General features: G+C 50.3%; 1 protein-coding gene across 1 annotated transcript in view; it reads left to right on the top strand.

Annotated features, from left to right (window-relative positions):
* Positions 1-23,527, top strand: part of PAXIP1 (PAX interacting protein 1) — a 48,333-nt gene that overhangs the window by 13,979 nt on the left and 10,827 nt on the right. Inside the window, exons 5-13 of the mRNA XM_034649903.1 lie at positions 3,476-3,589; positions 8,160-8,786; positions 14,043-14,440; positions 14,737-14,932; positions 18,060-18,155; positions 19,086-19,223; positions 19,901-20,022; positions 20,415-20,599; positions 21,674-21,717. Of these exons, the coding sequence (XP_034505794.1) occupies positions 3,476-3,589; positions 8,160-8,786; positions 14,043-14,440; positions 14,737-14,932; positions 18,060-18,155; positions 19,086-19,223; positions 19,901-20,022; positions 20,415-20,599; positions 21,674-21,717 (1,920 nt within the window). The remainder of the gene's footprint in view (positions 1-3,475; positions 3,590-8,159; positions 8,787-14,042; positions 14,441-14,736; positions 14,933-18,059; positions 18,156-19,085; positions 19,224-19,900; positions 20,023-20,414; positions 20,600-21,673; positions 21,718-23,527) is intronic.

The raw sequence follows: 23,527 nt of genomic DNA, 5'->3' as shown, positions 1-23,527 counted from the left end.
GACCCTTGACAGTATCTTTATATCCTTTTAGCAAATTCATTAGGTAATAAAAATTGGAGTCCAGGATCAGAATGATCTTTATGGATCACTTAGTACACCATCACTGAGGATGATGAATTGGAAGCCCCAATGTGTCCTGGGATCACATAATAAAAAGCGGTGCTTTGGAGCTCATGAAGATTGATCGGATAAGGATGGACAAAATTTTACTTGATAGTTTTTCATGTGCCCAAACCCTGGTTAAGAAAAGTGCACTGGGGACACTCATATTTTGTGGTTGCTAAAAAGTGTTAATGTCAGTTTTAAGATGTATTAACAGAAAACGTGCACAGTGTGCGACTAAGGGACTTCGGTGCAACAGATACCTGATAAGTACTTCTTCCGTGACCGGAGCAATGCCGAGGGTACAGATCGATTCATATAGGCTGTCTTCCCCTCAGTAAACATCCGTTCTTGCAGGGGAGACAGACCCGTGAGCACACGGCACGTTGTAGCGCACACAAAGGTAAAAGGGGGTGCAAGGTGTGGACATGGTGCCAGGAGGAAGCCATCACGGTGGTCAGTCTGTGTCACGCAGATCTGTTTGGGTGCCTGTACCTTTCTCTGAACACCAGAGCACTCGCACGCACACGCACACACACCAGGCAGGACCCGCCTTTACGACAGGACTGTTTGCTTGGTGGCTCTCGGTGACCTTCTGTCTTTTCCCCGTCAGGGTGTTGATACAAGCTGGAGCTCTTTGTTGGAGTCTTCCAGAGCTCTCCCAGGGAGAGGTAGGGAAGGGAGCTTGTGCCGGCAGAAGCTGAGAAGCACAGACACCATCTGCCTTCTCCTGACCCGGTATTGATGCAGGCGGGGGCCCCGTTGTAATGTGCTGGGTAGGTTTTGGGGGACAGGTTAAGAGTCTGATGGAGAGCCTGGCCAGGGTCGTAATTTAAATCTTGAAGACTAAAATTAAAAGCCCTTTCCATTCTGTATCTCAATCAACAAATATTTCTTGACTGCCTACCCATGTGCCTCGCACTGTACTAGGTTCTGTGAGAGAGATCAAAGAAGTTAAAGACGTAATTCTTAGACCCCCATCTTTAATCAGGACGACTGTAGTTTTTAATCAAGGTGGGACAGGACACATTCAGGGGGCTAGAGCCAAGGAGTGTCCTGCTTGTGTGAGACCTCCCGAGAAGGGCGGGTGTTCCTGATTGGTATGAAGGAAGCATTTATTCAGTGGGGGCCGTGGATGAGGTGACCGTCCTCTGCTCCGTGTTCTTCGAGGATAGCGGAGTGGGGAGGGTAAGCCTGAAGTTAACGGAGCGTGACCAGCCCCTAGATGCTTGCATAGCTCGCTGTTGGGAGTCCAGGGGCAGTGGTAGCAGAGCGGGAGTTGAGGGTGGGGAAGGCGTGGAGCCAGTGCGTCCCGCAAACGTGGCTGTGGTTTGAGACGCCGGTGTGGGCACAGCACTAGGGGGCTGGCCCCCACACGGTCAGACGGCCAGGACGGCCCGACTCACTGCTGAGGCAGTTGGGTCTGGTCTTCAGGTATCGAGGTGTGTTAGCCAAGGTGACGAGATGTGTAGTTTACGAAGATTGCTTTCTTTAAAAAAAAAAAAAAAAAAGGACACTTTTCCCCAATTATAAAATTAATGCTCTTGAAAATTTGGAAAATACAGAAAAGTATAAAAATGAAAACAAAAATGTCCCCATAATTCCATCACCACTAGATAACTTAACATTTTGGTGTGGAAAGAGCATTCTGAGTTATTAATTATGCTGATACAGATTCATTAAATGGGCTGGCGTGGATGTTTGAAGTCCTTTAACCCGGACGTGCATCAATGAAGAATCTGGTTCGTGGATGTTCTCCAAGTTGACAGGAGCTAGTTTTGGAGACTGTGTATCTTTTCCGGGTCTCCCTTTCTCCCAACCGATGTTCTTTCCACAGCAATACACTTCTCCCTGTTGGGATGCAGGCCTGTACCGCAGGCTGGGGCGGGCCGCGGGCTAGGCTCGCTGCGGTCAGTTGGTCAGGGCTGCGCGTAACTGACGAGTAGCCCGGGCTCTCCAAAGAGGGCATATTGAGGTTATGTTCCTTTAATTTCGTTTTTAATAAAGATGATATAACGATTTATTGGAGTAGTCCGTATTATCATGTAATTAAATCTCACCTCTCCAAACGCTGTGGGAGATAAATGTTTTTGTGAAAGCCTCTAGTAAAAGTAGCAATTTTCTGATTCAGTCTCTGAAATGTGACAGTGACTAAAAGATATAAAATAGTGATTTTTCAAGGTGATTTTATAAAATTAATGTGTTCTTATTAGTAGTCACAGTAGTGTGGAATGTAAAATAATTTCTAGAAACATTTGTAAACTGGATGAAAGTAGATGTAAAATGTTAGAGTTCTGGCGAGCTGAGTAATGGCAGGTTTTAAAAACATGCTGTTTGTAATATTTACAGAATTAACTCGAGACTGTTCAAAATTCTTAACAACCATAACCCTCAATTTATAATAAATTATTCAGAAAAAAAAATTGACTTCGTTAAATGATTACCTTAGAATTAACACTTACACATTTACTTTTCTTGTTTCTTTTGTCTTTTAGACTCTAAAATTTTATTTTTTAGAAGTTGTTTTTGGTAATAAGTGCCCTTAGAGAAGGACAGGACAGGGAAATGCAGGTGGGCCTGGTTTTAGACAGACCTGGGCTTTAAAGCCAGCCTTTCTGCTGAGTAGCTGTAATTTTTGTAAGTTTGTTTCCTGATCTGTACAGTGGGTCTGATGATTCCGACTTTGCGTGGCGGTCGTCAGAATCAGGGATTTTACGGAGCACTTGGCACAGTTCCTGGCACATAGGAGGCAGGCAATAAATGGTACTGTTTCTGTTCTAGTGGAAGGAAGCCTCTTCCAACACGAGCCACTTGATGTGGAGCCGACCTCATCACTTACGCAAGCATAACAGTTATTCCTTGTATGCTTGCCTTATTTCCTTTTACGCGTTAAGTAATATTTACGTTTTTCCCTGAGCTTACAAATAATGTGTTTTTATCTTTTTATTTTATTCATTTCTTAATTAGTATTTATCTACTAATGATTAAGGAGTTCTGTAATGATTTTGATACTGCTGTTGTATTTAAACGTTTTAGAACATGACAGTTGTAAGATGGAATGATGTACTGGTTCCTTCTGCTTCTTTTCCCCATCACTTTTGTTGAAATAATCCTCCATTCATTTTTTGGAGTGTTATGGATATAAGTTTTCTTATTCTTTTGGTGACAAGGCAAAAAGATGTCTATAAAACTATCATGATAGGAATGAAAGTTTTTGTCACGATAAGCGAATGGCTAAAAGCTCATCTATTTTCCCCACTAATACCCTTAAGTTTATTTCATCTAAGTTGATCCAGCAGAATTGTTACGATGTTAACAGTGTATTTTCACGCTAACCTTGCCTGGATTGACACGTGTGTCTCCCGTCTGGCAGGTGTCGTCTGACGACAGGAGTGCCTTGTGGGCTCTGCTCACTTTCTACGGGGGGCAGTGCCAGCTACAGCTCGACAGGAGGTGCACGCACCTGGTCGTCCCAGAACCGAAGGGGGTAAGTGCTGCGCGCACCTGGTCCTCTCCGCGCTCAGCTGTCACGTGTTGTTGCTGCTGTCTTTTTAAATGACTGGTTAGATTCCATTTATGGAAGCTGAGACCCGGCTTCCTTCCACCGAGGTTGTGAGAGGATTATCATTTCGATGCTGAGCCAGATGGGACCTCTAAATATAAAGTAATGGGGGTTTATTTTATGGAGAAAATGGGAGTTTTTCGAATCCCTTGAATTTCCTTTCAAGTCCAGTAAAACCTCAGTTCATTTTTATTTGTGAAAATATGTAATTCTAGTCATCTTCACAGTTTTTAAAAAGGCCTTGTACTGAGGATAACTGCGTAAACATGTATTTGGTGAAGTTTTCAAGACCGTTTCCTTTTTAATAATCTAGAATATATAAAAGCACTTTTATCTTGATAATGACAGGGCGCCTGTATCTCCGCACTGGTGGGGTCACAGGCTTTTGGTTCCCCAGGTGGGGTCCCCAGGTCAACGGCATCAGCCTTGTCCTGTGGATTTGTTAGAAATGCAAACTGGACGGCCGCTGCAGACCCCGTAAATCAGGACCCGGTGAGGGCGGACGGGGAGCACGGTCATCTGTGTTGGGCCCTCCTGGTGATTCAGTTGCACAGGAGAGTTTGTGAATCCCCGCTCTCGGGAAACCAAACTCTGGGAGTCCCATCAGCAGTTAGTCATAACTTTGAGAGTCAAGGACAGTATATTTATGGTGAGTTAATTTTCCACGCATTGGTATCTCCTCTATTTTTTCTTAACTGCCTTCAGTCTACGTCAGCACTGTTATCCTGTTTTCCACACGGGTGTGCTGAGTGGTGTGGGAGGAGAGAGGCGTGCGCAGTCCTTGGCCAGGGCACCACTGCCCGGTGGTCGGCTTGGGGCTGACGTGCCCCTGCCCTGCCGAGCAGACCCCTTTCACAGGGGCTTTGAGACGGAGCAGAGCGGGTCCGCAGGTGTGTGCCGTGCACCACCCAGGTTTCCTGACGACAGATTTTGAGCCGGTGGGTGTGGTTGTTAGCATCGTAAGCCTCACAATCCAAGAAGACAGGTCTTCTGTGAAAATTGAAGATTTGAATCTTAAAATCTATTTGAGTAAGAAATATTTTGCATAACAGTTTCAGAGAAATATAGTATGCTTTGATTATACTATTTTATGTTAATGTTTTATAGTTTATGGCTAAAGTCATTTGATTTTAGGTGGTAGTTTGAAAGGAAATAAAGTCTTTATAGCTTTTGTAGGGATGAGCAATACTTCTGAAGAGCCAAATGGTAATTTAAGAGGAAGTATGTGAGTGGGGTTGGTTTGTCAAACAGACCAGCTGATAGCACACAAAAATCAGTGGCATCTCTTTAAATCCTTTTTTATTTTTTAATGAACAAAGCAAATGTTTAAATGGCATAGTGAAACTACCTTTCACATCTTCAATTTTCAAAAATGGTCAGTGGAGAAGAGTGGAGTGATTTAGTAACAAAATCCACAGGACAAAGTACGTTTGTTCGATACTGGGAAAGGCTGGTTCACAGCTGCTACAGGCTCCTGTCTGTAAGTGCATCTGCCATGGCGGAACTGTGCCAGCCCCCCATCCCCGGTTCCCCCCCTCCCCACGCCGGCTGGCCATGGCCCTGACCCCGTCAGGCCTCACTGCTGGCGCCTGAATCCGCCACATTGAATAACTTGTAATTTTGAGGAGTCAAGAATTAGATTGACTTAGCTGGTAAATTAGTCCCGGCAAAGGCATTCGACATTGCTTTGCTCTTGGGTCACCTTGGTGTAAGCAGTTACTGTCTTTCGGTGACAAAAACTACTCTTTGGTGAGAAGGGAGAGACAACCTGAGTGAAATACACCACGTTTGCCTTGAGTGTCGTGTGCGGGTTTGTATAGGAAGCAGGCAGGTCATTCCTGACGTGCGCAGGGCCCGCACGCCGTGCAGAGGAAGAACCCAGGGCTGCCGCGGTGGATCCCAGCGCGAAGCCTGACGTGTTCTCTCTGGTGCCCAAAATGCTCAGCGACTGCACTTCATGGCAGTGGTTTTGTTTTTGCTTCTTGTTAACAGAATTCAAAAAATTTATTTCATGTTATTTCAAGAGACATCTTTCTGCCGTGGAAAATAATATATAAACCGTTATTTGGTCATCTTGTATATTTGTATTATTTTTGTCGTTTATAAAAACCTTGGTATCTATCCAGACTTGATGTTTCCTGAGATAGCTTTGTGGCTCTTTGGGGACAGGTAGTCAAGAAATTAAGCCTCTAGTCTGCTATAAAAACTGATCTATATTTACTGTGGTAGGATTGATTTAACGTTTCATACTTAAATATTTCAGAATGATTTTTAGAACAAAAAATTAAATTTTAAAAAGATTTTTGTTAATTTTTATGTTAATTCCCGTTAGCACACAGTGCTGTGTTTGTTTCAGGTGCGTGGTCCCGTGGTCAGCCCTCGCGCCCGTCGGTGTCTGCACACAAGTGTGCAAACACTTCTGTCTTAATGAAAGATGCTACAGTTGGTACATGCTGAAGTTTTATGGAGTTAAGCATTTAGCTGTTCCCACATACTCCTCACATATGTTTAAGATACGCTTGTATCTTAATAAGAAAATCTGTCACTTCAGTCATGGTTTATACACAGTGCAGTTGCAAGGGGTTAAGCATGTGGGGCAGCGGGGTTAGGTGAATCGACATAGTCATATGGAGTTGGTGGCCCAGCCCTTTTGGAGGGGGATGTAGTTACAGATAATGAAGCCTCAAAGTACTTTCCATACTTTCGTACCGGCACCTGGGAATTCATCTACAAACGATTTAGGACATGTGTGTTGAGATTTAACTTTATTTTCTCATAGTAGCAAAACACTGAATATTAGAAACACCTACAACAGCTAAAGGCACCAGAAGTGACTGAGCAGTAATTCGTGACACCAGGGGGTTGCCTGAGTGCACAGCTCGGCAACACAGCGGCGAGCTTGGGGTAAAATGGACAAGGCGCGGGTGTGAGACGGCGCGACAGCGAGCATGGAGGCTGTGAGGGTGGAGGTTTATGGGTTAGAGGTGCACAAACGGGGTTGGGGAGGAGGGAGGCCAAGCAGGAGTGCAGAAGGTCGCCCGTTCCTGGAGCTGGGTGATGGGTGCAGGGCATTTATCTCATGGCTGTCTCCAGCCTCGGCCTTGTCGGGAAACGTACAGTTAACAGTGAAGAACCAAAGTGCCGGTGTGGACGTACACGTATCGACGTGCTGGAGGTCGTGCATAAGACATTCACAGTGAAAACCCACCGTGAAGTGTCTGTACGCTGTGACGGTGCGTGTACGTACTCACGTACGTATTCATAGCAAAGATAACGAGTGTTGATCGCGCCTCTTGGGGTCAAGATTATACATCCGTTTTTCTTTTTGCTTCACTTGTCATTCATGTTGCTCTCCCATGACCAAGTGTTGCTTGTGTTTTAAAACGATTTAAAGTAGAATAATCTCAGAAGCAACAGAAAGTGAGAACCCGTAGACGTGGGTCGGTCTCCCTCCTTCCTGGGAGGCGGGTCCTGGCTTCGGCCACACACTGAGAGCGGCCGTCTCTTCGGCACCTCCGGGGCAGCCCTGCTGACTGTTGCCCTAACAGATAGCAAGTGCCACCTTTGGTCCCTTCGACAGGGAACGGAGTTTAGCGTAGGGCCTTAATGACAGGTTTGCCAGAGAACTGCTATTATCATGGGCTGTGGGAGCAGGGGTGTGAGATTCTGTTAGTTAAGCGAGCCAGTTACACTCATTTATTTTAGACCTCCTGTACCCTATTACCCTTGCTTCCTATTTCCCATTTATTTCTTTCTTCCTTTGGGATTTATTCTGTTCTACACCCTTACCTGCAGGAGAACCCCTGCCTGTGAGCACCCCTTTTCCCTTGGCAGAGGCTTTGCTCACTGACGCCCCTGCCAGGCCTCACCTTGCAGCGCGGCTTTCGCTGGGTCCTGCGGCTCAGTGGTAGAGCCCTTCTGTAGTCTGAGTCCCGCATCACTTAGGGGCGGCTTTGCATTTTCTTGCTGGCGTTTACTTTCTTTCCAAAGCTAAGTCGTAAACCTCATTATTAGGTCAGAGACGTGTTGTGTCCTTTGTGTCCCAGTGGAGTGAGCTCAATAAACCCTAGATGCCTCATTGGGAAAGCCTCCCCGTGAGAAGTCGGCCACCCTCCCGTGTCTGTGTCTGATGTCCTGAAGGAACCCTGCCCCGCAGTTAACAGCTTTGTACAGGGTGTGAAATAAAAGCTAGACAAGGTGGCAATTATTTATTGCATTATAAGAGGATTTTCCATGGGATTGCTAGCTCTACTTTTTCCTATAATTCCATTTATAAAAGTTAAACAGAATCTTTTATGACTATTGCAGGCGTGAGGCCGTCCTGAGATCATAGATCCATGGTTCATTTTGGCTCTAGTCCTGCGTCTGAGAGGAGTTTACGCTTTTCTGCATATGAATTGACAGTTACAGGTCCTAAACTTCTGTTTTTAAATACATGCTTTAAGGAATTTGATAAAATCTACAGCTTTGTGTGTGTGCGTGTGCTTTCTTGTAGGAGAAATACGAATGTGCGCTCAAGAGAGCAAGTATTAAAATCGTGACTCCTGACTGGGTCCTGGATTGCGTATCTGAAAAAACCAAAAAAGATGAAGCATTTTATCATCCTCGACTCATTATTTATGAAGAGGAGGAGGAAGAGGGGGAAGAGGAGGTGGAAAATGAGCAGGATTCCCCAAATGAGGGTAGTACGGATGGAAAATCAAGCCCTGCCAGTTCTCAGGAAGGGTCTCCCTCAGGGGACCAGCAGTTCTCACCCAAATCCAACACCGAAAAATCCAAAGGGGAGTTGATGTTTGACGATTCTTCAGATTCATCGCCTGAAAAACAAGAGAGAAATTTAAATTGGACCCCCGCTGAAGTCCCGCAGTTAGCTGTGGCGAAACGCAGACTGCCCACGGGAAAGGAGCCGGGCTTGATCAACTTGTGCGCCAACGTGCCACCCGTCCCGGGCGGCATCTTACCTCCTGAGGTCCGGGGCAACCTCATGGCTTCGGGACAGAGCCTCCAAAGCTCCGAAAGGTCGGAAATGATCGCTGCATGGAGTCCAGCTGTGCGGACATTGAGAAACATTACTAATAATGCGGACATGCAGCAGATTAGCCGACCGTCCAACGTAGCACACGTAAGTCACGCTTTAAAGAACGGAAATTCAAATAATGGATTTTAGAGTTGTGTCTTACGGTCTGTTTCAATATAGTCTCTATTCTCTGCTTCTTCAGAACAGTTAACGTACAAGCAGTATTTGTGTGAGAACTTGTTTTACGGTTTTGTGTGCATGCGTGTGCGTGCGTGTGTGTAGGTCAGTGTCTCTCAGATCCCAGTGGGACACCAAAGATGAGTGCGCTTGCCCCTCGAGATGGGTTTCCGCTCTTCCTGAACTTCAAGTTGGCAGTGCAGCCAGGAGAGGCATGATGCTGACCAGGTGTTCCTTACTTGCTTTGAATGAACTTCCTGGTGGATAAATAACATAACATGAGTTACTCGGTCCTTACAGAAGCCTTACTCTTAGTTGATTCATGATTGGAGCTTGTTGATACAGAATGGATTTTAAAAGTTTTAATAGATAATGTCTTTCAGTTTAAAAGACGGTATTTGAGGTGGTGTATTGGCTGCGTGTGCCTTTCTGTAGGTCAAGGAGACAAAGTGGCAGATAAGAAAGACAAGTCTCCTGCCCTCATCTCAGGTGGAGACAGACAAATAGGAACAAAAGGGCTTCTGTGGGTCTGGGTGTTTTGAAGACCATAATGAGGGGGTCATATAATAGCCCTTGGGGGTGGAGGCTGTCTGGCCGAGGCGATCATGGAGGGCCTCATGAAGGAGGGGGTGTGAACGACAAAGAGTCTGTGGGAAGAGATGGGAGCAAGGAGTTCAGGTGAAAGGAACAGCAACCGTGAAGACCCAGATGCAGGTGTGAATTTGCTGTGTTGTGAGGAAAGAAAGAAAAGTGAGACTTGACATAGTGGGGGGAGCTGGAGGCATTTGCAGGGGCCTGTCCCCCCAGCGTCTGTACCGTTCTCCGGAAGGAGCGAGGCCACCTTCTGAGCAAGTTGCTGGGGCTCTAGAATGGGCGACCAAACTTGTGTTTCTTGCTGTAGATGACAGTGTTACTGTTGAGTATGATTGTGGTGGTGGTTTTAAAAAGTCTTTCATTGGAGATGGCGTGTTAAAAATATCCTTTTCTTCCTGTCCTCCCTCCCTCGACTTGGCCACGAGTAACTGATAGTATGTGGTTTTCAACACACTGGAAGGTCAGTCATTCAGAGTAAGGTCGAAGAAAAGAAAACACATTCTTTAGATTTCAGAAGGAAGAAGATTAAGATGGCATGAGGCAATGTGTGTAGGGTGTAGGGGAAGAGAGGGGTAATCAGGGGTTTGAGAATGGAAAATTCTGGAATAGTTGATACAGAGGTCCTGGGAGGACAGTATTGTTGGACATGGTTAGGACCCAGTTTAGGTTGGCAGCCTAGCTTGGAATATTAGGAAGAGTGAGTAAGATGGTAACCAAGTCGGTGGGGGGTGGCGGGGCAGGGACGTGACGAACAGAAGGAAGAGCAGAGGCGGTCAGAGCCTGGTGTAGTTGAATTAGCATTTTGCAGGTGCGCTGGCTTTAGAGATGAAAGACGGAGGGACAGCAGGGTTGCCACACCAGTAAGTGACATCACCTTTTGCCTGACACCTTCGGTTTGGTTGAAATAACTTTTTGAATTTTTTTTGCCAAAATCATGAGATTCTTCTTAAAGGTGGGATTTCTGGCATTTCTGAAGAAGTGGATGAGTCTGTATTTTGCAGCCTGAATGGTGACAGTGCCTCGTAGCCGAGCAGCAGTTTCCCCTTTTGCAGTGAGGCGCCTTCGGTGGGCTCACTCCCCATGCCTGTATTTGCTGTGGCCCAAGAGGTGACTGAGTTTGCGTGGAGGACAGTCTGGAGTGTGACTGGGAGCGAGGGGCTGAGGAGAACATCCCTGAGATGAGGTGGTCAGAGCATGGCAGGGCCAGGCTTGTCCAGGTTTTGCTCCCATGGGGTCCCCAGAGGGAAGGGGAGAAGACGGAACACAGAGTGTGGTTGGGGGTCCATGGGCAATGGCACCCCTGACGGGGAGTGGGTGGCAAAGCCATGAAGTGCAGTCCCAGCACGGGGGGGCTGTCAGGGGAGCAGAGGTGATGGTCAGAAAGTACTGGAAAGCCAGGGGCTTGGGGCAGTGGGAGAAGGCAGCAGGGGGCTAGCCTGGAGGCAGTCAGAAACCAGGGAGTGGTGGTGTCCCTGAGGTGGGAGAGGCCGGGGCTTGCGGGCAGACCTGTCCCGTGCGGATGAAAGGTGAGATGTGAGGATTCAACGAGCAGGTACGCTCAGCCCGCTTAGCCCCACCCCATTCAGCCTGCAGCCCTCAGGCAGCCCGGGAATGCTCGCTACCCCTGCTGGAGTTGAGGAATCAGGAACGGGGTCAGCCATTCAAAGAGGACAGCCGTGCTCCCTGCTTTTCGTCTGCTGGCTCTGCACAGAGTGCTGGGGGGCACCGCTGGCCTTTGCTTCTGTATTCTGTAATGTCCCCTTGAGTCCCTTGCTGCGTGAGTTAGTACTTGGGTGTGGAATAATCTCATGAGGTGGAGAGACCATGCCAGGGAGTTGGGGTACACCCTGCAGGAGAGGCGTCCGAAGCCGGCTTGAGGTCGGTGTGCTGCGAGGTGAGAAGCCGGGCAGCTCCGGCCTGGCTCCAGGGAGAGCAGCTGCTGCGAAGAGGTTTTCTGAGTTTCCCAGCAGTGCTAGAACATAGCACATTTTGCTGCCAGATGTGAAGAAAATGAATGTTTGAAATGTTACAAATAGAAGACAGATTTAGTTTAAAATTAGATTGGGAGTTGGGGGGATATAGCTAACCATCAAAGTCTGATTAAACTGCAGATTTTTAGTGGTTAGGAGCCATGTTGTTTGTATTGTAATTCTTTATGTATTGGGGCACTTGACATGTAAGTAATTTAGAGATTATGATACCATCCTATGAAGGAAAAATTCAGACTTGACAGTCATTAAGAAATTGTTTGCAGTATGGCAAATTATGTGATCACGCAACTAAGAATTTTACTTCTTTGATTCCTTGGGACTAACGTGTGTTCAGCCAGAGGCAGATCAGAGGGTTGAGAGGCTGTCTGATGAGGACAGGAGGTGTCCTGAGAGTCCCCTCACTGGCTTGCCTGCCAGGTGCCCAGCTTTCCAGGCCAGTGTCCGTCTCACTCCGGCCAGTGTTCTTGTCCTGACCTCCATCTGCTCCCAGCTGCCCTGTGCTCACAGCCTGGCTTCTCCCAGCTTCTGAGCTCATGGTCACCGCACAGAAGGTGCCCCGGCCCTTCTGGCCTCCTGCAGAGTCCTCCTGGCCGCTCTGAGACGTGAAAGCCGAGAGGGGGACAGCCTCGGGCTCCTGGCTGTGGAGTGCACGTGAAGGGTCCTTTGGACCCTGCAGAGCTCTCCTTTGATTTGGGGGTGGGGGTGCACGAGGCAGCACGAGGCAAACGACTGGTTCGACCCTGCTCATTGTGGCAGACAGGCCTTTATTCCTTATTACCAGTCAAATTTATGTGGGTGGTTACTTCTGAGAGTAAAAAAAGTACATGTACAAAATTTTAAAAATTCAGATGGCACCCAAGACTATAAAGTGGTAAACTCCCTCCCACCCGTAACTCCTCTTTCCCCTCCAGAAGCAGCCACTGTTCCTGACCCTGCTCTGTGCTTACAGGCTCGGGGTTGATCCACGTGAATACGAGCCGGTATTCGCCACCCTGCCCCACGTGCTTTTCTATGGAGGTGTGAGCATCCCCGTTGCTGTTCTGCCGTCTGGGTGTGTGCGTGCTGAGGTCGATTTCCCTCTGCTTCGCAGGGTATCTTTTAATACTTTAAAGCATAGAGGAGAAATTGTTACCCTGTTATTTATGAGTTTGTTAAAAAATGTTTTCTGTTTAGAGCTCCACTGAGGAGTTTCTGAAGTACGCAGAGAACTCCTTCGGGAGCTCGAGCTCTTCCCGGTGAGCTGATCGCACGGACAGCTGGAGCGAGCGCTCCTGATGACCTGCTTCAGTTTTCAGGCCCGGTGTTTCATCACTAAATCCAGAGTCTGTGTTATCCTTGCAAATTATATGACCTTAATGTTTTGGAGTCTAAGTGGAAGATATATTTTAAGATCCTATTTGAGATTTCCTTATAGCTGTGACTTACGTTAAGATTAAATTTCTAGAGTTTTATTTAAATGGCAAGTGTGCTTTTAGCAGGGTTAAGTTGTATTTATTGAGTTTTAGTAAAATCTGTTTGATTGTTATAGGTCTTTTGAGCATGAGAAGATGGTTTCCAATTTTTGCTATTTGAGCCTATTGGAAAAAAAATTCATTGTAGAACGTATCTTTTGTTTTATTCAGCACTCTGCAGGATAATAAAGGAACCCGCCATCTGGTACTCTGGTGTCTCCTGACTCCCTGTCCTGTCCCCTCCCACCCCTCGGCTTGTACAGAGCTCTCCGCTTACTCCTGTCATTGTGAAGCAGAATGAACTAGAACAGAAATTGGCTAGTTGGGTTTTTCTCTAGCTCAGAACACTCCTGCTCCATCTAAAGAGCCCCAAGTCTTTTCTGAGGAAGACTAATTTACCAGCTGTCCTGCTGATCTCTCAGTTGGGGGAATGTTTACCATTTAAACAAACCCACTGTTGGTGTCTTTTCTGCCTGCTGTTGACAGAGCGTGCCCCCGCACAGGGCAGGGTGACCACAGATGAGGAGGGGCCGGCGGCTCTGGTGGGGTTATCTGCTCTCCGTGTCGGATGTTTTCACTTGGGGGTGGTCTTCATGTTGCCTCTCACTGGACTGCTCTTCTTGTTGGAAAGGAGCTCAGGTCAGGCCAAGGGGCTGCCAGGTCCACTGATGTTCCCTGGAGCATCTCTGGGTTAGAAGTCTGCAGTGTTGTGGAGGGAGAAGGGGTCCCTGTGGGGCGCTGTGCACCGCAGCACATTGCTCAAGCCCGCAGGAGTAAGTAGGACGCCTTCGTTTTATTTTCCTTTTTTTTTTTTTTTTTGCAGCCCTGTCACTGTGGTCAGTAAAACACAGCCGCCATGTGAGTTTATATGTTTGTCAGCTCTAAGTCATTAGCTTATTCCATTTTACTTACTTTCAAGTTCTGGTGGTCTCAGAATAGGAATTCACTTACTTTATTGAAGTTGGTGATGCTTTTATAAATATAAAAGAAAAATGCCTTATTGTTTTTGAAGCTTGCAGTTGTGCGGTGCTTCCTATTTCGTTCAACGTGAAGGAGACATAGGAGATGCTCCTGTTCCCTCCATGGAGGGAACATGAGTACATTTCAGTAACAATTGCTAATGACTTTGCCTAATTTTTGTTTTCTAGATCTTACAGTCCCTTTCCGCACCTACAAAAAACTTAGAGCAGCCGGTGAATCACAGCCAGCAGGGCCACCCGAATGCCAACGCAGTGCTTTTCAGCCAGGTGAAGGTGGCTCCGGAGCCACATCTGCCGCAGCAGCCGCCACAGCCGCCGCCACCGCCCCCGCCCCCGCCGCACCCGGTGCTGCATCTTCCCGCGCAGCAGCTCCTGCAGCTCCAGCCGCAGCCGCAGATCTCCCAGCAGCCTTATCCCCAGCAGCCGCCGCACCCCTTCCCCCCACAGCCACTGCCCTTCCCCCAGCAGCCGCTGCACCGGCCCCAGCAGCCCCTGCAGCCGCACGCCCTGCAGCAGCAGCTGCACCAGCTCCAGCAGCAGCAGCTCCAGCAGCAGCAGCTGCACCAGCTCCAGNTTTTTTTTTTTTTTTTTTTTTTTTTTTTTTTTTTTTTTTTTTTTTTTTTTTTTTTTTTTTTTTTTTTTTTGGGAGGATTCAGCTTCGAGTCTCGTCCCCAGCAAAGGACCGGGTTCTAACAATAGAGTAGGTGAGTGCGGTCCCTGCTGCTGGGGACGGCGGTTACCCCGAGGGCGGACACAGAGCAGTTGGCACCAGGCCTTCCCTCTGTCGGTTCTAATTGTGAATACAGACAGCCCAGCTAGTGTGTGTCTAGCAGGCTCCTGCTCGAGAGTGATTCACTTCATAAATTCAGATTGAACTCAGCAAAATAAACGCTTTATTAGTTTTTGTGCACACAGAGTCATATATTCATGGGGTTGTACTGTTCTTGTGTAATTCTGTGCCAGTTCCGGAAGAAGGCTTCTTACTGGGATGTGTGTTTGCAATTGCGGATTATCCGGAGCAGATGTCAGATAAGCAGCTGTTGGCCACCTGGAAAAGGGTGAGTCGTGCTTGAAGAAGAAAAACTTTGTCCTGCACTCTCTCCTCTGAATGTAGACTGGACTTCATCCGTGCCCTCCCTGACATACACATATTTATGCTGTGAATGTATTATGGGCATTTTTATTCACATTCTCTGTGACCTCGGGCAGACCACTTTTCTGGGCTTCAGTATTTAGCCGTAAGGGGAAAATGATGGACTCTGTCGTTCTTCAGATTCTTTCAGCTCGTAAATTCTACGGGGCACAAATTACTTGTATGTAACTGGGGATGTGAGAGTAAGATGAGGGTTTTGGTGCCCTAGAATAGGGACCATCAACTTCTGTGTGCCTTAATCATGTCTGTCTCCAAAGGCAACTGCTGGAAAATCTCAGCCTCTCCAGCTGGGAAGGGACCTCACAGTCTATCTAGTCTAGCTGTGGAACTGCAGTCCCTGTGTTCATTATTTTGTGTGGTGGCCTTTAAAGAAAAGGAGAAGTAAATACTTTTCCCTTCAGTGCCACAAATTAAAACTGATTCAAATTTAAAAGAAAAAAAAAAAGTGTAAGTATGCTTCAAGTACACCCTGAACGTGCTTCCCTCTGAGCATTCCTGTTAAAGCCCGCTCTGCTGAGCATGCTGTAAGACCTAGGGAATACTGATGAATGTACAAGATCGAGAAAACTGTATCAGTGGGAGAAATAGCCTTCTGGACAGAGGATGATAAGGCAGGACGGCAGGTGCAGGGTGAGCCATGAGACAGAACATCACCCTTTGGGTGGGGGGGGTCCTTGGCTTGCAGTGGTCTGCGGGAGTAAGTGATTCCTGAACTCGGTCTAAAAGGACAAGTAGGAGTGGGTGTTGGAGGGTGTCCCACATAGAGCAGCAGGTAGACAGGTGATGCATTTGGGGATGGGGCAGCGGAAGGCACACAGTCCAGGCTGGGCCATCCCTTCCAAGACCACCTTTACGTGCCAAGTTTTGGACACTGGAGTTTTCTCCCTGTAGCTATTAAAGCACATAGAGAAAGGAGAGATGAACATTTTAAATCATGAAATGTTGAATTAAGGGAGAGCAGGGAAGTGATGTCAGTACCTTGAACTGGGGCCGCGGTCAGAGGGAGGAGGCGGAGAGGCCCGTTTGAGAATTATAGCTGCAGAAAATTCTTCAAAAATGATGGAAGTGTTAAGATGTCATGTGTAGAAACTGTCCTAAAAAGCAGTAGAATAACTCAAAAGGCAGAGAAAAGTTTGCTTTTGTTTTGTTAGGTTAAGGATTAGTCCAGGAGGGCCAACATTCGGTAACAGGAGTGCGGGAGCAGGGGAGGTGAGGGCGGGGTGCCCCACGTCAGGTGCTGCTCGGACAGCCGTCTCCAGGGTTCTGAGGGAAAGCGACCCTGGCCTAGAAGGGCGTGTGTGGTCTGTCCGTCCCGTGGCGCCGGGAAGGACGTCATCCTCAGACTCCCACAGTCAGCGGTCCCTCCCGGGGCCCGTTCTCGGGGAGCTGCCGTGCCGTGGATGGGAAGACGCGGTCGCCGGGAACGGCGCTCCGACGTGGGGATGGGAAAGGACTTGTCGGGTGAGGGCGAAGGGACGTGCCACACAGCCGCAAAAGTGAGCGGAGGGAGGAGCCGGCCTCCGCTGGGGAGAAGGCGCGGTCCCGGAGGGCCAGCACAAGGTAGAGCCGGTGCTGCCAGGCCACTTGCGTGCTTTCTCGGTGAGGGACACACAGCAACGGCGCCTGTCACCTCCGCATTTCCTCACGGGTGGGGCACCCAGCAGGGCGCTGCGGGGTGGCTGGACTGCTGGCACCCTGCCTGGCTGTCGGCGGGAGGCCTCTGGGCCTCGCAACGCGGGCCCCTCCACAGGGCTGGGGTGGCCCTGGCTTCCCCCCGGGGCGTGGGAGCTGAGGCAGAGCGGGGAGGACGCCGCCCTGTGTCTCACGGCTGCGTCTTAGAAGCCGCACGCGGTCACTCCGTATCCTGTGGGGCCAGCCCGTACCCAAGGGAGGGGATCAGGCTCACGTCCAAAGGGAGGCGCATCCGGGGATGTGCGGGCATGGTCTTAACCACCGTGGTGTTCCTCGAAGGGTGTGGGAGTGACGTAGTGAAAGGCAGGCAGGAAAGAAAGAGGAAGGCGGGAGGGAGGGCGTCTGACTCTGGACTGGCCGTGGGGAGGGCGAGTGCGGTGCTAGACCCGGCGGCCGAGCTGCGGTGAGTTACATCCCGGAGACTCCCTGAACCGCGGATGGTGACGGAGCCAAATGAGGAAGGCTGGGGACAGGGGTGTCCCCTGTCGGAGGAGGTCAGCGGTGCGGGCCGGGTAGAGTACGATGGTCGGCACCAGAAGACGCGGCAGGAGCGCGGAGCGTGGCTGCGTCAGGGGAGTGAGACCCAGTGGCGTGGAAATGGCAGTCTTCCTCTTGCCTTCCTAGCCTGTGCGCCAGCGGCTGCAGGAACTAAATGTAAAAAGTAAGCGAAGCAGTATTGGTTTGCAGGGCAGATGGTTTTTGGCAGACAGACAAAGTCTCCCTGGCGCACAGTTCCCTGGGCTCCGACACACGCTGGCGTCACGTGACGCCTACAGTCCACGCAGAGCAGCCCCTCAGCCCTACTCAGTCTGCTGCTAACAGTCGGTGTCTGGTATTCACTAACTTCACGCTACTTTTTCTTTTTTCCCTTTAGAATAATGGCTCTTAATCGGGGGTGGCTCTGCCCCCCGGGGATGTCTGGCCATGTCTGCCCACAGTTCTAGTTGTCATACCTGCGGTGGGGGGGGGGGCGCAGCTGTCGCATCCAGGGGTGCGGCCCGTGTCCCACGAAGCACGGGGTCACTCTCACAGCGCCGTATCAGCTGCCCTAGAACATCAGCAGGGCCGGGTGGAGAAAACCCTGCTTCAGAAAGAGGACATTCCATTTCTCCTCTCTTGCCTTCTGGGAATCAGATTCACTGAGCGCTGGAGTTCATTTTCATTTTATGGTGCTGGATAGAAAAACCCTTAAGTGCCACCAATACACGTCGTACGTCCTTTGGCGAAATACACTATAAAAACATGATGGACTTGTTTGATAGCAGGCTAATTTGAAATGATTCTCCTCCGTTTCCCTGAGTACTTGAAGTTGATGATGACTTCGGGTCTTGTGTGCCTAGATTATCCAGATGCACGGTGGTGCTGTGGACCCCACGTTCTCCAGCCGGTGCACACACCTCCTGTGCGAGAGTCAGGTCAGCAGTGCGTACGCGCAGGTGAGTGCGGTGGCCTCGGCTCTGACCGTGGCAGGGTCTGTCCCTTCTCGTGGGCCATCCAAGGGTTCTAGAGACGAGTGTGTTTGGACAGGACTTTCTTCTGCCTCTGAAAGTGGGGAAGTACCTTCTTCGTCACTTTGGTGGGATAGGTCTGTTTGTGGCCTCCTGGCTTTGAGCACAGGGAAAGTGAGGGTGACCCCAGGTAGCGTTACGGAAAGGACACGGTCCTTTTACTCAGTTCAAAGCAGCGCTGACGGAATGGGGGGGGCAGAAGCAGGATTTCCCGCTATTGTGGGGCTGTGTACGCAGGGCTGGACGGAGCGGTTATAACGCTCTGCGGGGCACAGGCTTTCTCCCGGCGTCACCTTGTCTGTCCCTTGAAGTCTCTTCTCTTCTCCTAACAATGCTGTTATTGGTAGACAGGCCGCTGTCGATAGGTATGGGATGCATGGCCTCCTAGAAACTCCTCTTAAACACTGGAACCATATACTGGATCCGCTTCCAACTGAAAATGTAGAAATGCTCGTGAGGGCTTTTTTTCCTCCTCTGTGGTTAATTTTAGGTGGGCAATTATATTTTTTTCAGAACTTGTTGTCCTTGGGGCCCTCTGTGTTCTTAAGGGAAATTTTAATTTTGATGATCGTAAACCTCAGTCGTTGCATGATCAGAGTATTTTCAAGGTTGTCACAAACTCTGTTGCTTTTGTCCCCTGTTGCAGGCTGTTGGTGTGTAGGTAGTCCCATTTTTAGTTGTGTGACAATCGGCCTGCTTCGTCATTTGTCACTGTGGTAAACCAAGTGCTTAGTGTCATGCTGTCCCTACAGGGCTCCCGACGGAGGGGTCACTAGTTATGCAACCTGACCCCTTCGCATTTAGTCCTGCAGCTACACACACCCCAGCCCAGCAAGCCCGTGATCTTATGTTTGGCAGGCGATCAGGGAAAGGAAGAGGTGTGTCACTGCACACTGGCTGAACATGGTCCTGAAGAAGAAAAAGCTGGTGCCCCCTCACCGCGCCCTTCACTTCCCGGTGGCGTTCCCCCCAGGAGGAAAGCCCTGCTCTCAGCACGTAAGGGACATCCCTTTGCTTCGTGATTGTTCTCCTTTGGCAAAGCGGTCCTGCCCTGACTCCCCGTCTCCCCCGTGGGCCTCTGCGTCCCTGTCCCCGCATGCTCCCTCCGGCCCAGCTCGAAAGGGCCCGAGTGGTGCCAGTAACTCATGTCCCTCATTTCCTTGGTCCCTTAGAACCATCACAGTTCCTTTCGTGAAGCAGAATTTAACCAATTCTCTCAAATCTCTGACACAATTTAAAATCCTAAAGTAAACCAGGCATCTTGCACCGGAGTGGCCACTGCTGGCAGGAGTTTATCCATAGCTCTAGGTTCTCTCACTCAGATAACCTCCAAATTGGGATCAGTGAGGAGAATGAAGAACTGGCCGATTAGTATTTACGTGCTTAATAAAGGAGCTTTGTTAAGGTGATCTGAACAGTGTTCTGTTAACACAAGAAAGGTTTTCCCATATCTGGTGTCATGGTCGTTGCTCCCCGTCTGATGGCGACGCATGGACCCTGCTGACCGTGAACAAGAGGCTGGTCTTGACGTTTGTAGGAGGAGCGTTCCTGCCTCTGTGCAGGAACGCGGTGAAGAGTGAAAATGCACGTGTGTAAAACAGGCACGGAGAAGCAAGGGTTCACGGGTTAAACAGTTGCCGCGTCTGGGCCTTATTTGTTCTCTTTGTGCTTAGATTATTTCTGTGACTGGATTTGTCGACAGTGACAGAGACGACCTGAAGCTAATGGCTTACCTGGCGGGCGCCAAGTACACGGGCTACCTGTGCCGCAGCAACACGGTGCTCATCTGCAGAGAGTAAGTGCGGCTCCGCGCCCCGCTGGCCTCCAGCCCTCACCCCGACCTCCGCCTCGCCCTGGGCTGGGGGTTTGAGAACCTGAGTCTGGTAGAACGGCCGTGATGTGTTTGATGTGAGCAGAAGTTATCTATAAAACCTGGGGACGAAATTCGATTCATGAATGAGCTTAGAGTTAATTAAGTTAGGTCCCGGAATAAGGTAAATTTACTAAACTAGGGGATGCCCTGGTGACCCGGCGGGAGCTGGGACAGGCCCTTCCTTTGCCAGCCGGGGTTACTGCCAACGCTGCCGCGGTATCCCTGCTATCTCTACGGCACCATATTGAAAATAAATACTGTGAACAGTAGACAAGTCTAACGTTTAATAAAATGTGTTTTTCCCTCAAAAACAGACCGACTGGTTTAAAGTATGAGAAAGCCAAGGAGTGGCGGATACCCTGCGTGAATGCCCAGTGGCTCGGCGACATTCTGCTGGGGAACTTCGAGGCGCTGAGGCAGGTCCACTACGGCCGCTACACAGCCTTCAGTCTGCAGGAGCCGTTTGCCCCAACCCCGCACTTGGTTTTAAGTCTGCTGGGTAAGTGGAGTTTCACATGCTGGCCGACTGACCCGTGCAAGGATCACACGTGCCTCCGCCACCTTGTATTTACCCGAGGCTCAGCGTGGCATCAGCTTTCCTGTCATTTCCTGTCTCCTTCCCATGCCCCTTCCTTCTGCCCACCCTGCACAGGGGCCTTGTTGGTTCCGTGTTCGCCCATAGACACTCACGGATGGAAGGGGTCCGCCACGCTGCTGCCGTCTTGTCTTTCCAGCCAGTGATGGCTTCTCTAAAATGCCCCCACCCCATGGCCCAGGTCACGCCATGACCCAGGTCCAGCTTTCTCTGCTTCAGTTGTGGGCAAGCACCCCGTCTCCTGCCCCTGCCCTTGTCGGGCCTCGGCTGACCTGCCGTGGAGTGGGCAGGCATGGGTGTGCCTGCTGCTGCTGCTGGCCTGCACAGACCCCTGTCCCCCGGGTCCGCTACAACAATAGCTGTGCTGCGTGTGCTCGAGGACGGACACTCGAGAAAACGGTCATTCAGAGTCTGCTTTAGTACGCTCACTTTTCAGAAAGCTCATTGCGTTTGCTTTCAGTTTGATGGCTTTCATCACAAGAGCACTCTTCAGTTTAAGCCATTATCCCCCTCCCTGGGACACATGTCCCTGTCTGCTTTCAATTCTGAAATGAAAACCTTACGAAGACTCCTCGTCCTTCCTTGGAGCATTCAGCCTGGCCAGCATGTGGGGGACATGCTGTGGTCCTTCACAGTGGCCTCCCGTTGCCACGGGTGGTGGTGGTTCCCAGACATGGTGGACGGCGGCCACAGTGGTGTGCGGGGCTGCGTGCTGCTGCTTGTGCTAGAGCCGCTCCCCCTGAGAAGGCTTGGAGCATGGTAGCCCCTGAGCACGGCCCCGGCAGCAGCCTGCCGCGCCGTCCTGCCCTTGTCCTGGAGGGGTTTTTAGCACAAGCATAGTTCTCTCGTGTGCCCTTGATAAATGTGCACAAAGCAGCCTACGTGTCTAAGGTTACCAGCCCCAGAAAAGGATTTCACAAGCAAGCCTTTCCGCTGAAACCGTGTGTTGTCGTCAGAGTAACTTCTTTCTCTCTCTAGATGCTTGGAGAGTCCCGCTGAAGGTGTCGGCAGAGGTGCTGATGGTACGTCCAGGCCCCGGCCCGGTCGCGTGGACTGGCGCTGTGGCAGAACCGCAGTAGACGTCTACGTGTGTCTGTCAGTTAAAAGCTCTTGAATGTGTGCGCGTAGCAGATGAGGGTGGTACGCTCTCACCGTCATGAGATGTTCAGCACGCCCTGGGTCCTTCCCCCCTCAGTGGCAGTAGCGGCAGTCGTCGGTGCTTCTGTGCAGAGGAGGGCTGTCGGCTCCGAGAGCTGTGTGGCTGTGAAGGGGCAGAGGAGGAAGCAGGACGAGCGGGAGCCCTGAGAGCAGCACCGGCAGCTCCGACGCGCTCCAGGCTGCAGAGGAGACGGGAAGGGGGCGCCCGGCCACGTTGGTGGGGGGGGGTCTCTCTTTTGATACTTGGCCTGAGTTGGAATGCTGGTGATGGTCAGTTAGGAAACAAGGCTGGGCGGCCCTCTGGGGGCTGCCTGCACTCCCGTCAGTCAGGTATGACAGGACATGAATTGTGTTTCTGTGGCACATCTCAGTAAGGTCACCCTGTAGAACTTGTCTCCTGGTCACTGTCCCTGCTGATGCTCCTGCTGCTGTGAGGACAGCTGTGGTTTCATTGGTGGTGGCAGCGTAAGTTAAAGGTTCAGGGTTACGTGCGTGTTCCCGTATGTGCTCTCCTGGGTTTTTTCACTGAAGGACTGTGTGTGACGTGCACGGACGTTCAGCACATCCCTGAGCACTGCGGAGGTGAGGGAGGCTGTGTGTCCGCCAGCAGCTCACTGAGGGGCGTGCGCTCGTCGGCCTTACGAGGAGCACCGCAGCTGTGCTCTGACTGGCGAGCTCTGCGTGCTGTTTTCCACGTCTAACCGGAGAGCCGCTGATGGTCGTCAGAGTCTGTTTCCTTTGTGCTAATGATAGCATGGTCACGTGGGGGTTTTTCCCTTTGCTTCAGCTGGTAATTATGGTTTGAACAAAACACGACCAGCTCCGACGCATGGGCAAAAGCAGATAGTCTCCTAATTTATTTTGATGAAAGCAGTGTTACGGTGGCCTTCAGGACGAAGCTGGGGACGTGGTCATCAGGGAAGAGCCCTCCCAGACCCCAGGGTCCCAGACACTGCTCTCCCTGTGGCTCCGTGTCCGCAGTTACAGAGCTGCCCATTTACCCGTTTCCATCCCACTGCCTGTTCTTGCTGCTGCTGCTGTATGGTGGTGTAGACACTTCAGAGTGCTTGCCGGCTCCTGAGAGCCGAGGGCTGACTCCTCAAGGTGCCAGGGAGAGACAGTGAGCCTGGCCCCTGTCTGACGGGCGAGTAGGTTTCGGGCGTTTCCTGTGCACCCGCGGACTTCTGTGTGGGTCGTCCACGTAACAGCAGCAATATTTAGAAAATGGTAATAAACCGGAAGACAGAGAGGCTTCAGACAGTAAAACGTACGGTGTGTCTTTGGAAGCAGCTCTGCGAGAGCTGCCCTGCTCCCAGCAGCGCTGCTGCCTGTGTGGTGAGCCCTGCAAACCGCCCTAGCCAGAGCTCCTCCTGAGCGAGAGTCCTCTTTCAGGGGGTGTGACTGCAGTGAGCGTGTTTTCCAGATTCCAAATTGGGACGTAAGACAACACGTTTGAAGTGAAAACTGCCATGCAGTTTTGAAGGTGGAGGACGGCGTGTGCGGTGTGGAGCGGAGGGAGGGAGGATGTGGTTGTTGGAAGGTGGAGGACGGCCTGCGCGGCTCGGATTGGGGGGAGGGGGGATGGGCACACCCTGAGGACCGGGAGGGTTTGGGGAGCCTGGAAGGCAGGCCGAGAGTTACACAGAGGTTCTTTGGAAAGCCCTCCTGCTTCCG

This window comes from Ailuropoda melanoleuca, chromosome 1 (genome assembly GCF_002007445.2).
Source record: "Ailuropoda melanoleuca isolate Jingjing chromosome 1, ASM200744v2, whole genome shotgun sequence".
Lineage (NCBI taxonomy): Eukaryota > Metazoa > Chordata > Mammalia > Carnivora > Ursidae > Ailuropoda > Ailuropoda melanoleuca.
This window is presented reverse-complemented; position numbering and strand designations above follow the sequence as displayed.